The 13363-nt window shown below is 31.2% G+C and overlaps 1 protein-coding gene across 1 annotated transcript; it reads right to left on the reverse strand.

The window, feature by feature from the left end:
• Positions 1-5824: 5824 nt before the first annotated feature.
• LOC112521767 lies at positions 5825-6364 on the reverse strand. Its single transcript, XM_025130762.1, has one exon. The coding sequence runs from the start codon at positions 6362-6364 to the stop codon at positions 5825-5827; it is 540 nt and encodes a 179-aa protein (XP_024986530.1).
• Between the last annotated feature and the right edge of the window lie 6999 nt (positions 6365-13363).

Genomic DNA, 13363 nt, shown 5'->3' on the forward strand with positions numbered 1-13363 from the left:
GACTTATTTGTTCCAAAAATTGTCCAAGGACTTATTTAACATATTTTGGAATGTCCAATGACTTATTTGTTCGAAAAAATTGTCCAATGACTTATTTAACATGTTTTGAAATGTCCAAGGACTTATTTGTTCCAAAAAAAAAGTCTAAAGACTTAATCATTCCAAACAAGAAAGTCCATTGGTTTTTATTGTACTTTTCCCTAAAATATATTAACATTTAAACAAGATGTTAGTGTTATAAAATAAATGAATTAATTATGATTTTTAATAATAAATTATAAATGTATTAAATATTGAGAAAAAAAAAAGACATTAAAATATATCTGACAAAGAGACAGAGTGAAAAGAACATTAATTGTGTTTAAGAGAAAATGGAATAAATCTGCGTTGACCACACCTTCCAATCCACGAGAGTATGTTCTAAGCAACACATTTAATGTTCATTAACTAAACTTCCATCTTTTTTAAATCTTTTTATATATTAATGATAAACCATTTATCCATATTATCTTATAAATCAGATTTATCAAAAGTCTTAAAAATAATTTTTAATGCACAAAGTACTATATATTTATACATAAAGTCTTAAAAATAACTTATGATGCATTAAGTACTACTATTTTATGTATTTAGTCTTAAAATCTCTTAATCTATAATTAAAATAACATATAGTACAAGTTACTAATGCACATTATTACATTTTCTTTTCACGTTGCCAGGATACTTTTGATACTTTTGATACTTTTCACCCTCTCTTACCTCTATGCACATTCAAATTGATATTCACCATGGGTTATTAAAAGTTCTCTCATTCAATTGTTCTAGAACTCTCGGTTTCGCTCTTGATCTTTTGATTCTTTGTTTTTGGTGTAAATCGAACACATTTGTGGAGTCATTTAAATATGTTGGATTTTAAACTGTCACACAATTTTTTTCATTGATAGATTGTAATCGGAACCATAACTCTTATGTATTCAAACTGTATTAATATGTAAAGACCAAGTGTAACTTATATCGTCGTTAAATCTTTATAATAAAACCAGTGAAGCTTCAAAATCGTTAAAATTCACGACTCCCGCCGCATTGCACAAGTACACAACTAGTCATTTGGTTAATTTATTTATACTATATTATAAAGCATTTGACAAAAACTCTTAAAAATCATTTTTTATGCATGAAGTACTGTTTATTTATGCATATTTCTTAAAAATTCAAGATTACAAGTAAATTGTGCATAAATACAACTTATTAACGCTCTATGTTTGAATTCATGTAACTAACTGCGGATAAACATAATCAAATAAAGAATAAACATCTCATTTTAAAATATAAAAAAATCTAAAATATAATTAAGATAATTATTGAGTTCTAACAGAATACTTAATTATTATCTTTATAAAAAAATATTTTTAAACCTAAATTAAGTTAAATTAAATTATAATAAAAAAACTTGAATTAAAAAAAATATACAAACAAGAACTTTTAAATAGTTAATTTGATACTAATATTGATATATTTTTCACAAATTTTATATGATATTTTCAAATTTATATTTTATTCAAAAATAAAAACATTATCGCTTTATCAAAACCACATAAAATCGTATTTATATCGACATGGATAAACAATAAAATGAAACATTGAAATTGAAATGTGTCTCGATGCATTGCACGAATACCTTTCTAGTTAAAACAAATATATTTTAATTTATTTCAAAATAGATCTTAGTTAATTAATTAACGGGTAGGTAAGAATGATTCCTTCTCTATGTTTTGCTAGATGACCGTGTCAGATTCATTTTTTTAGTTTATTGGAACGAGACTCGTAAATAAAAATAACATCTCAAAAGAAACTCAAACTCTAATCTTCCAGTTTAGGATAATAACATTTCAGTTATTTGCCGACCGGGGCACAGCCGTTTTGTGACAGCTTGTTATATATCAAAAAGATATCAGATTTGTGAGCTTTATATAAACTTTAAGTTATGGGTTATCAATAATGTCTATTTTAATTATATAAATTGATTTGAATGTTATTAGATCAAGCTACTGCCTTAAATATGGAATATTGAATAAAGTTATTTTAACCAAATTGATCATCAACATCCACTAGCTTAACATAATTAAAATAAAAAGAAATACTGATATTGCCTCTGTCATGTAGGTCAGTCGACAAAGGCATTGGGTGAGTTTGTTCAAATACAATATAGGTTTCGAGTTTGACCTCGTGACACTTGCCTCAGTCGCTAAGTGAGCCAAAAAATGTCCCTTCATATTACTGTCTTTAAATACGGGTTCCCTATGGGATCCAATAGAGTTGTCGATAATTAACTTTTTTGTCCAAAATATAATAGGGTTAAATTCATGAAATAACAACCTACTTTCATAAATTTTTCTTATTATAGCATTCTACTTTTGTTTTTCTTTATTACAACAATGTATTTCCAAATTATTTTTTATTAAGACATCGTACTTACCAAAATCTACCCATAATAGGAATGGCTAACCTGTTACCTTTTAAACCGGTTAACGCCTTGATTTTTTTTGTTTGTGGCTTTAATGAAATGATGTGGATGACACATCATTTTGATGACTTAACTTAAATAAAAATAAAAATCTATTTCAAATTATTATTAGTCATTTTCGTTTTTCATTGTTATGATTTAAAAAACATATAATTTTTTGACTTTTTCTTATTAAGTTGCATACAAATTAAATATTTTAGAGTAAAATATTTCTTAAATAAATATAAAACATTATTTTCGAGATATATTTTATTTGTAAAAAATGTAACGCTTCTTATTTAATATGGTTCAAATAAATACATATCTTTTAAAGTTCTCTTTAAAATATTAACAAAATAAATTGTGATCTATAATTTTTTAATATTGTTATATTAATAAATAATTCAAAAAAAATCTAATTAATTTAATATATTTATACGTCAAGTAAATTTTTTTGAACAAATATAATATATTTTTTAAAAGATAATGTTTTTTGGTAAAAAGGAATAATTCTTATTTTCTTTTTTCAAAAAACACTTATTTTAAAAAAATTAGTGAGATAAGTTGTGTTCTACTAGTTTTATTGATATTGGTATATTAATGAATAATTTAAAATTATTTTAACTCATTTAATATATTTATTAAATAACATGTAAAATATCTAAATATTAAAATTAAAAATACAGTGTTTAATAAGAACTAGTAGATGCTATGATAAAATAATTTTGAAAGTACAATGATGTAGTAAAAAATTCACATCACTATATTATATGTGGACAACCTACATGGACAATGAGGTGGCATGAAAACCTGGTATAATGGGTAAATTTAAATCAAAAGGCTACTCAATGCTATAATGAGTAAATTTTTCAAAGTACAATGTTCTAATAAAAAATAGTTTGAAATGACATTGCTATAATAAGAAAAAATAAAAATACAATACTATAATTAGGGGTGCTCAAAAACCCGATGAACCCGACCAATCCAACCCGAATTTAAAAAAAAAACCCCAACCCGAGGTAACCCGATGCATGATCGATAAAAAAATTAGCCAACCCGACCTTATTGGGTTGCAATCGGGTCAGGCCCAAAAAAACCAGACCAACCCGACAACCCGATGAACCAGACCTTAACTATAGCTTTGAATTGTAGATGACAATCATGACATGACCAACCTCAACGTCAAAAAAGCGAAAGCATCGGGGTTGAAAACGTCTAAAACTATTATTGTTGATTGTTGTATTATCATTTGGTTTAAACATTTTTATTGTAATATCTAAATATTTGATGAACTTGCATATTATCTTGAATGGTCGGTCGTATTTCAAAGGAAAGTTTTCTTTATTTTTATGTGATTTTACATTGTTTAAACACAACCCGATCAACCCGAACAACCCGAACGGGTTGGGTTGGGTTGGGTTGGGTTGGGTTGGGTTGAAAATGTTCAAACCGCTAACATTGGGTTGGGTTGTTAAAACGGCTCCAACCCGATCAACCCGAACCGTGAGCACCCCTAACTATGATAAAGAAATTTATGAAAGTAGATTGCTATTTTATGCATTTTATAATCTTATAGATGTAATTGTAAAGTAAAAAAATGGAATCTGATTCTCAATTGGGTGTCTTATTGTCCATTTCATGAAATGAGATTACAAATATACCCATACAACAATTTTTAGATTACATTTCTTGGCTTTCGCGCATCTTCTAATTTTCGATATTTTGATTTTGTTTTGCGAAATATTAGACTTTTTGAAATATTCAAATTTAATTTAATTTGTTTTTTATTTTCTTTTGAATCATAGGTTTTTTTGTTTATAACAACCTATATTGAAGATGCTTTTATAAAGTTTTGACGTACAAATAAATGAATAATCATTACAACACATATGAACTAAAATATTTACTTATATATATATATATATATATATATATATAGATAGATAGATAGACTTGGAATCATGTGAAACCAAGAGTTTTTTGTGAGCCCCGTAAAACCAATTCTCAATCCTTAGATTAAATCTACAATCTGAACATTCATAATCACAAAATTGACATGAGACTTCTTAATAATCATAAAATTGACACCGTGCAACTTTAAATTATTAGATCATTAACTTATAAAATTGATCAATGAACATAAATTGGTCTTACGGGTCTCACGTGAACCCAACCCTATATATATATATATATATATATATATATATATATATATATATATATATATATATATATATATATATATATATATATATATAAGGTGGAGGTTCAAACGAGAACACTTTCATTTTACGAGAACGCGAGAACGCAAGAACACCCTTATCACATGTGATAATACGCGTGAGATGACCATGTGATATGCGGACGACGTGTTCTACGACTTAGCTCGCGCCAAAGATTGTCTGTATCTATGATTTAACATCACATGTGATAGTCTTGATGGATTATGGTATCATATCAACAACACTCTTATCACATGTGATAATGCATGTAAGGGGGCTTAGTGGTGTAAGCCTGTAAGGACGACTTGGCTTTGCATCGAAAATCGCCCGCGTCTCTGATTTAATATCACATATGTATCATATGTGATGAAATATTGGAATAATAGTATTACATGTGATTGTCTATAGTAAAAGAGTGTTTTCACATTCTCGTAAAATGAAGGTGTTATCGTTTAAACCCTTTCCTATATATATCATACAAACAATTTAAATTAAAAACTCTAACAAAGAACTAAAAATAAAAGAAATATGTTAGGGTAGGGAACACCTCCAACCGCCGGCTTTCGGCAATTTTAAGAAGTTTGTGAACGGCATAGGCATATGTGCCGTGTGGAATTGAGGACGGCAAAACCAAAACCACTATCTCCATTAAATATTTAGCAAATATGTTTATTTTTTTTAAATATATCCTATTTTATTTAATTATATATAACTTACCCCATATATATATATATATATATATGACAAATATTTGTTTTTTTTTTAATATTCATCATGTTAATTAATATATATATATATATGTAATTATGTATATACATATATGTAATTAAAAATTAAAACTGAAAATAAGACAAAGAAAATTTGACATTAACGTAAAAGTAATAAAATACAAATTCATAACAGAATGAAACATACATAATACCAGATAAGGGTGGTTTCATAATGGAAAATCTAAAAACCATGACATAAATTAAAGTGTCTATTGGTTTAAGCTAGTTATATAGTGACTAAAGTTTTATATCACATTTCAAGATCCTTCGGCTTCGTCTTAAATTCCTTCTTCAGATGCTCGATATTGAGATGCTTGGTATTCTGGTCCTTATCCATATGTATCAACTTGATGTTCTTCTGTTCTCTTTCTCATTATTCGGATTTTTTCATTTTTTATAAACTCAGAAAACACAGAATCAGAGATAGAATTTAAATCAGTGAACAGAATTTTGTCATCTGCCAACCTTGTATCTATTGCATTTCTCTCAGCTTGAACTTCATTACTTTTCATGATAGCTTCACTGTTTTTGTTTATAGCTTTGCTCATTTTTTTACTAAGCTTGACTAGAATCTCTAGCTTATTATCATATTGGAGCTTGGGTTTTGCTTTTTTTACACCAATTGGTCTTTGAGTTAAAGTAATACCTTCTTCGTCGTTAAGATTCAACAAAGGTAAACCACTATCTGTCCCTGACGATGAACCAGGACCAGGAGAAGGTGATTGATAAGGACTTTGGCGTTGATATTGAGGTGTTGCACTGACATTTGATAAATTCTCACAATCTTTCATTAGGTGCCAGACATGATCAAACTTAAAACCCTTTTTGTAGGATGCGTCTAGTTTTAACATCTCCTTCGCTTCGTTCATCTATGAAAAATACATGTTGTATTTAAATTAACAAAACAATTAACAACTAGAATGATAAATACTTACGATATCTTGTTCAGAAGCACCACTTGGATTCCCATTTCGAACTTGATTGATACACCATCGTAATTTTTTGGTAGCTTTCTGAATGCAAAACATTCTCGTTTCCAATGATCTTCTTGGTCGATGATTGGTTGCGAACGACTCAATCGCATGATAGTGAGTTTCTATTCTTGCCCAAAACTTTTCTTTTGATTGGTTTCTACCTATTATTGGATTTTGAGATACATCAAGATAACAATGACATAAATGTATATCTTCGTTATCTTTGTAGGATGAACTTCGGACTGATGGAGACATTTTTATGAAATAATATGTCGATAGAAAACTAAGCTAAAGATGATATGTGTGTGATTTGGCTTACTGAATCACCCCTATTTATATACAAAAAATTCACTTCACTCCAAAGTCATGACAACTACTTTTTTTTTTTTTTTTGGTTGTATTTTGGATGTTATCCAAAGTCATGACAACTACTTTATCCAACAAATGGATGAATGCAGCATACTTGGATTGTCTGTTTTTCAAAAAGTAACTACCGTTTTTTGAATGTTGGCATATGATGTTTCTACAGAGTCTACAGATGAGTACATTAAGATAGACGAATCCACAGTTTTAGAAGCTTTTAGATGATTTTGCATGCTATTATGAAGGTGTTGGGAGACCGCTATCTACAAACACCCGATGATAATGATGTGACACGACTACTTCAAAGTGGAGAACGACGAGATTTTCCAATAATATTAGGTAATCTAGATTGTATGCATTGGAAATGGAAGAATTTTCCAACAGGTTGGGGATGACAATATTTCGGTCGTAGTAGATCTCTAAGTGTTATTTTGAAAGATGTAGTTGACTATGATCTTTGTATATGACATACATTTTTTTTGGTTTACCAGAGTCCAATAATGACATTAATGTACTGGAGTCCTCTCATATTTTTGCAAATTTTGTAGCATGTAATGCTCCTCATGCTAATTATGATTGTCAAAGGAAAATCGTATAATATGGATTATTATTTAGCTGATGGTATATATCCAAAATGGATCACTCTCGTTTAATCTGTTCATGATCCACGTGGCGCTAAAAAAATATTTTGCAATGAGACAAGAATCATGTAGAAAAGACACGAAACGTGCATTTGACGCATTGCAATCAAGATTTGCATTGATAGCATGACTTGCACGGTTATAGAATAAGGAAATATTGCATGATATAATGACTTCGTGCATCATTATACATAATATGATCATAGAAGATGAACGTGATATTAATGCACCAATCGAAGAACGATGTGAAGTGCCAGATATGGGAATTGAGATGGTAAACAATAAAATGTTGGATTTGAACAGTTTCTTGCTCAAGATAAAAATATCAAGGATAAAGACACTCACTTTGAACTTCGAAATGAATAAATTGATCATTTGTGGAATGAGTATACTAATTCGGAGAATTAGTATAATTTACGTGTGTTTTCAATTTGTGTTATTTGAATTAATGTAAAATTTTCGGTAAAACATTAATTAAAAGGTAAACTCTTTTTTATATATCAATATTTAATTGTCTCAAACAACAAATTTAGATTTAACATCAATAGAATAGCAAACTGAACTTTACATTAAATCTAGGCCAAGATTGGGTATTACTAAAATTTAAATACAATTGTTATTCCAAAATACGGAAGATGGTTCTGATAGCTATTGAAAGTAATTCATTTTTTATTAATAGACAAAAAATTTTGATTTTTTAAATAATAAAATATGTAAGTTATAGGGACCGAAAATGTAATTTACTCATATATATATATATATATATATATGTGTGTGTGTGTGTAGAGACAAACACACTCATACACAGAACTCAACCCTGAAAGCTTCAAGACTCTAGCCTCTCTTTTTTGACTCTAGCGTTCTTTTTTGGCGTTGGCCTGCTTCTCCGACGCTAGTCTCTCTTCTCAGTGACCTAGGTTTAGACAGAAGCCACCCCTCGAAACCTTTTTTCTCAGTCCCAACCTCACTGTCTTCTATCTCCGCTCTCCTATCGTCGGTGACCCTCTCCGCCTCCCCTTCGTCTACTTCTTATTCCCCTCAAATACTCCTTTATTGCAGCCTTATCACCAATCTCCTCTACCTTCATCTCCCATCTTCCCCCTTTCTGCCTCCCTCCTCTTACAACAAACCATAGGGACCAAATTTGTAGTTTAGTCAAAAATAAATAATCATAAAATAAACAAAAATGGTTAATTGACCATTTTGTCCTTGTACTTAACGGAGATAACGGACGGTCGAGACCAAATTCAAGACAAATTGTATAGGTGGATGGTTCTTTTGCAATAAATGAAGATAAAGGACCAGTTCCATAACAAAATGCCAGACCTCAAGGACCAAATCTATAACACCCCCTTCCCGAGACATAAAAGAGGTTATGTTCGAACTTAAAACAAACTACCAACATCAACATACATAGCGCTCTTAAACCATATTTAAAATAAACATTTTCAAATATGACAACAACCATGAACGATATCTCACTTTTTAGCTTCGTTACATTAATAAAGCCTACAATCGCCAAGAACGAACCTCTTAGATAGGATGATATTCTGAATCCCATACTTCTTAGTTTCCCCTTGAATACATGTCGCAAGAAAGAAATGCAGTTGAGCCAAACCCTCAGTATGCAGATACAAAGATAACAAAACAAAGAACCAAATGTGAATGTAACAAAAATCCAAAATTTGGACAAGGAACATACTTTTAATACGAAGCTCAAATTTCTAACACATACTACATCCAACTATTGAAATACTCATAGACCAAGCTAAAAGAAGTTAGACCCAAAAGCAAAAGAGCGATAACCAAAGTGAATATATCCAAATTCATTATATCACAACAGTAGATCTTGTTAAAGATCAAAATCGTCAAATCAGAACAAAAATTGATCACTACATACCAAACGAATCTGAGAAGCTAAAATCAAAATCATAAATTGGGATTGTATATCAAGCTCAAACAAATAATTGCATATGCTTGCGTTTCTTGGCACACCTAGAGATACAACAAGTGTTAGACATAAGCCACACAGGCATGTACATTCGACATGCACATCCAACTGTACTAAATCATGTGAGATGTGATGTTGGGCAGTATACTGCCGTCCACCCTACAAACAAACCAAGTATGCTAGGGCAATCTGTAAGCCTCCTGAATAAAAATACCGACCATACAAAAATCTCACATATACGATGGATCAAGTAAACACAATGAAGGAGAAAAATAAGAGATCTGTACATTAACCAATGATATATTCCTTATATGCCTTCAACGAATATAAAATCCTTTGAATCACGATCAAAACTTCCAACATGAATCCGACTTAAAACCTAAAGATTGATGCTTGAAACTCCAACGATATCAACCTAACTCTCGTGTTCTTTCTTTGCTTCCCTAGACGATTTTATGGGATTTTGCTTATTGACATAACTAGTCCTTTTGCTTATATAAGGTTTCCAACTGAACCAACAATTTACTTGCTTATTAATATCATATAAATTCCAGGATATCACAAAATCCATAATTTAGAGGAATGTAAAATGCACATATTCCACCGTTGGTCCTTCACTTAAATCCTATCACAAATTTCTCTAAGAAACTATCCACATCAATCCTTGTGAGACGTTTCAAACTTGAAATCCTATGTTACTTTGACCAGTAAACTGTTATACAAAGTGATGATTGCAGTACATCTATAAAAGAACCTATACGTGAGATAAAAGATAATAGAACAAATAAATGGAAGATACATGCCTTCAAGATGCACATTTTAAGTATATATTTTAGCCTTAAAAGTGTTTGATGACTGTTTCAAGCACAAATCATTGATCTTATGCGAATAAGGTTATAAGCTCTCCAGTATTGAGGATCCACAATCCAGTTGCTACTAATTCTACTTATTACTATTTATTACAGACATTTGTGAACAAATTAAGCTAGTTGAATATGACCCTTCATTTAAAGGCCATTCCTAAGGTTTTGACCACAATCTCTTGACAACCGAAAACGAATAATTGTTACGGGACTAAGGGGCCGTTTACTAAACACTTACCCCAAAACGTTTACCAGTAAAATTCAACACTATCACTTACTTACTAGGTAAGATTTTAGTTAATAAAAACGACATCGTATGCAACAATTTACCTAGTAAGCGCTAACCGTGGTAAGAGTCATCGTCCTCACTTACCGGATAAAGCTCTTTGTCCTTGCCTTGTTCTTACCGGGTAAGATTTTTGGTTCTTACCGGGTAAGATTTTTGGTTCTTACCATATTCATCCGGTAAGTTAATGTGACTTGGCAAGCGCTTATTCAGATAAGCGTTTGGTAAACGGTCCCTAAGAGTATCTCCAATAGTTTCTTTAAAATTGAGTTTTTGTTCTCTAAAATACTCCAACAACTTTACTATCTTGCTCTCTAAAATAGAGAATCATGGAGAAAACTCTAAATACGAAGGATGAAGAAAGAGAAATGATTATTTTATTCAATTTCACCAATTAAATTGAATTATTATTTCCTATAAAAAGTTTTTTAAAAGAAAAATATATTGAGATAATAAATTAGAGAATACTATAATAATATAATTTATGTTAGAATCTCAAAAATAAAAAATCCGTTAAAGATCATGTAATTCTTTTTAGAAAATTTATGTTTTACTTCTCTGTTTTAAAAAAATTATAGAAAACCTGTCACTTCATTCAAGACAACCACTTGCTTTATTGTGTTTTACTTCTCTGTTTTAAAAAAAATTGACTAGAGTCATCGCATTTGAAATTTTGTGATCATAAAAGGATTTGAATCTGAGACCTCCAAATACTTTTAAGGTAAAATACTACACAATTGAAACTAGAGATCACCAAAACGCAAAATCCAACGATTCGAATCCTCATTATATCATAAACCGCAACAAATAACCCTAAAACGACAAAAAATTCTTTGGATCAGAGGGTTGAATCTTGTCGAGATATTTGTAACCCCGTAGATTGCTTCCGATGAAAGGTAGGAATACGCCTTCCCTTTTCATCGTAAACAACCGCCGCCTCCTCATCGTCTGGAACCCGACATTTCTCCCCTAAAATGATTGTTTTCTTCCAAATCGAATCCTCGTGGCTCATCTTATTCTTCGTGTGACGGCTTGCTTCCTTTTTCGATGCCTTCTTGAATCCCCCGATCGATCTCATGCTCATACTCGCCGGTAATTTCCCAATTTGCGATGCATTGGAGCTCGACCGGACATGATAAGACGATGCCCTTAGTTTCCCCATTGCGGGAGGCGGTGGAAGCGGTTCGATCCCGGTTTCCTGCCGGAGTGAATGCGACAAAAAGGGATTGTCCTCCTTCTTCTTCTCTTCTTCATTTCTCACCTCGAGATTTTGTGTTTGTTCTTCATCTAGCGTCGGTTCTCGAGTGGTTGATGATGTTGATTGTTTTTTCTTGGTGAACCCGCAAAGGGATGAGACGACGGTGATAACTGCGGCGATAAAAGCGACGATGAACGTGAAGGATAGGAATGGATGGTGTGGAGAAGTCTCTCCGGCCGGAAAGTTTCTCGCCATCGCCGATCAAGAAGATGGATGACAACATAAAGGTCGGGTTTTGGAGTAGTAGTAATTTTGGGAACAAGGAAATGATGGATCATTTCAACTGGATGAATTTGGAACAAGAATTAATGTCAAAAGTTGTCAAATTGATCCATCTGAAATGCTGTTTTATGCGAAAGAGATTGCTGGAATTGTGGAAGCAAAAGAACACAAAAGAGAGGCCAAGAACAAAAGCATGGATGTGTGTGTGTATATATATATAGATATATATATAGAGAGAGAGAGAGAGAGGTGTTAAGGTTCAAACGATAACACCATTTTACGAGAATGCGATAACATCCTTGTCACATGTGATAATACATGGTGTATGGATATAGTGCCTTGCGACTAAAGGTCGTCTGAGTCTATGATTTAGTATCACATGTGATGGTCTTGATGAATTATAGTATCATATTAATAACACATGTGATAGTACATGTTAGGCGACTTAGCGGTGTAAAGGCGACTTGGCCTACAACCTAGATCGTGTCAAAAGTCATCCACGTCTCTTATTTAGTATCACATCGTATCATATGTAATCGAATAATAGTATCACATGTGATTGTTTATGGTAAAAAAATGTTCTCGTGTTCTTTGTAAAATGAAAGTGTTCTCATTTGAACTTTAGGTTCACGTTATTTGTACAAACCTCATTCAACCAATCATAATTTTTCATTTTGTTCATTTTTTTGTAACTATGAGATGTTGATTAATTATTTTTATTGTGAAGGGTGTTAATCATAGATATTATCATCTTCATTATATTAATTTTAGATAAATACATGAAACAGTTCTATTAAAATTTTATTAGTATTATATGAAACAAATTCATAAAAAAAAAGTATTATATGAAACAATTTCATAAGATGTAATTACACGGTTTATACACATTGGACGGTTTGTACAAAATAGTTGGTTTGCATTTGTGTAGGTGTTTGAAAAGTATGTTAATGGCTGTTTACGGTTTATCAAAAGGCTTTTTACGTTTCATTTGTTTGAATACTGCTTGCTAAGCTTTCACCAGTCTCTACTTGTTATCTTGTTGCTTCTCCTCAAACTCCATCACGACAATAACAACACAATGCAGAAAAAGACCGAAAGACCAAAAAGGCAGACGAAGCAAACAGAAACAATCACGAAAACAAAGTTCAAAGATCGTAAACCACACACAAAGGCAACATTCGAATGGTATATGGCTTGTTCCTACAACCAAACAAAACAAATTCAGTATATCCCACAGCCGCTACTCGGTAATAAACATCAATTGCCAAGCACAACGCCTAGTCTTTGCACCCTCATAGACGAACAGATTT

This window comes from Cynara cardunculus (genome assembly GCF_001531365.2).
Source record: "Cynara cardunculus var. scolymus isolate 2C chromosome LG 11, CcrdV1, whole genome shotgun sequence".
NCBI lineage: Eukaryota > Viridiplantae > Streptophyta > Magnoliopsida > Asterales > Asteraceae > Cynara > Cynara cardunculus.

Excerpts from the sequence above, each read along its gene's own strand:
- LOC112521767 (XM_025130762.1), bottom strand. The coding sequence starts at position 6,364 with ATGAACGAAGCGAAGGAGATGTTAAAACTAGACGCATCCTACAAAAAG.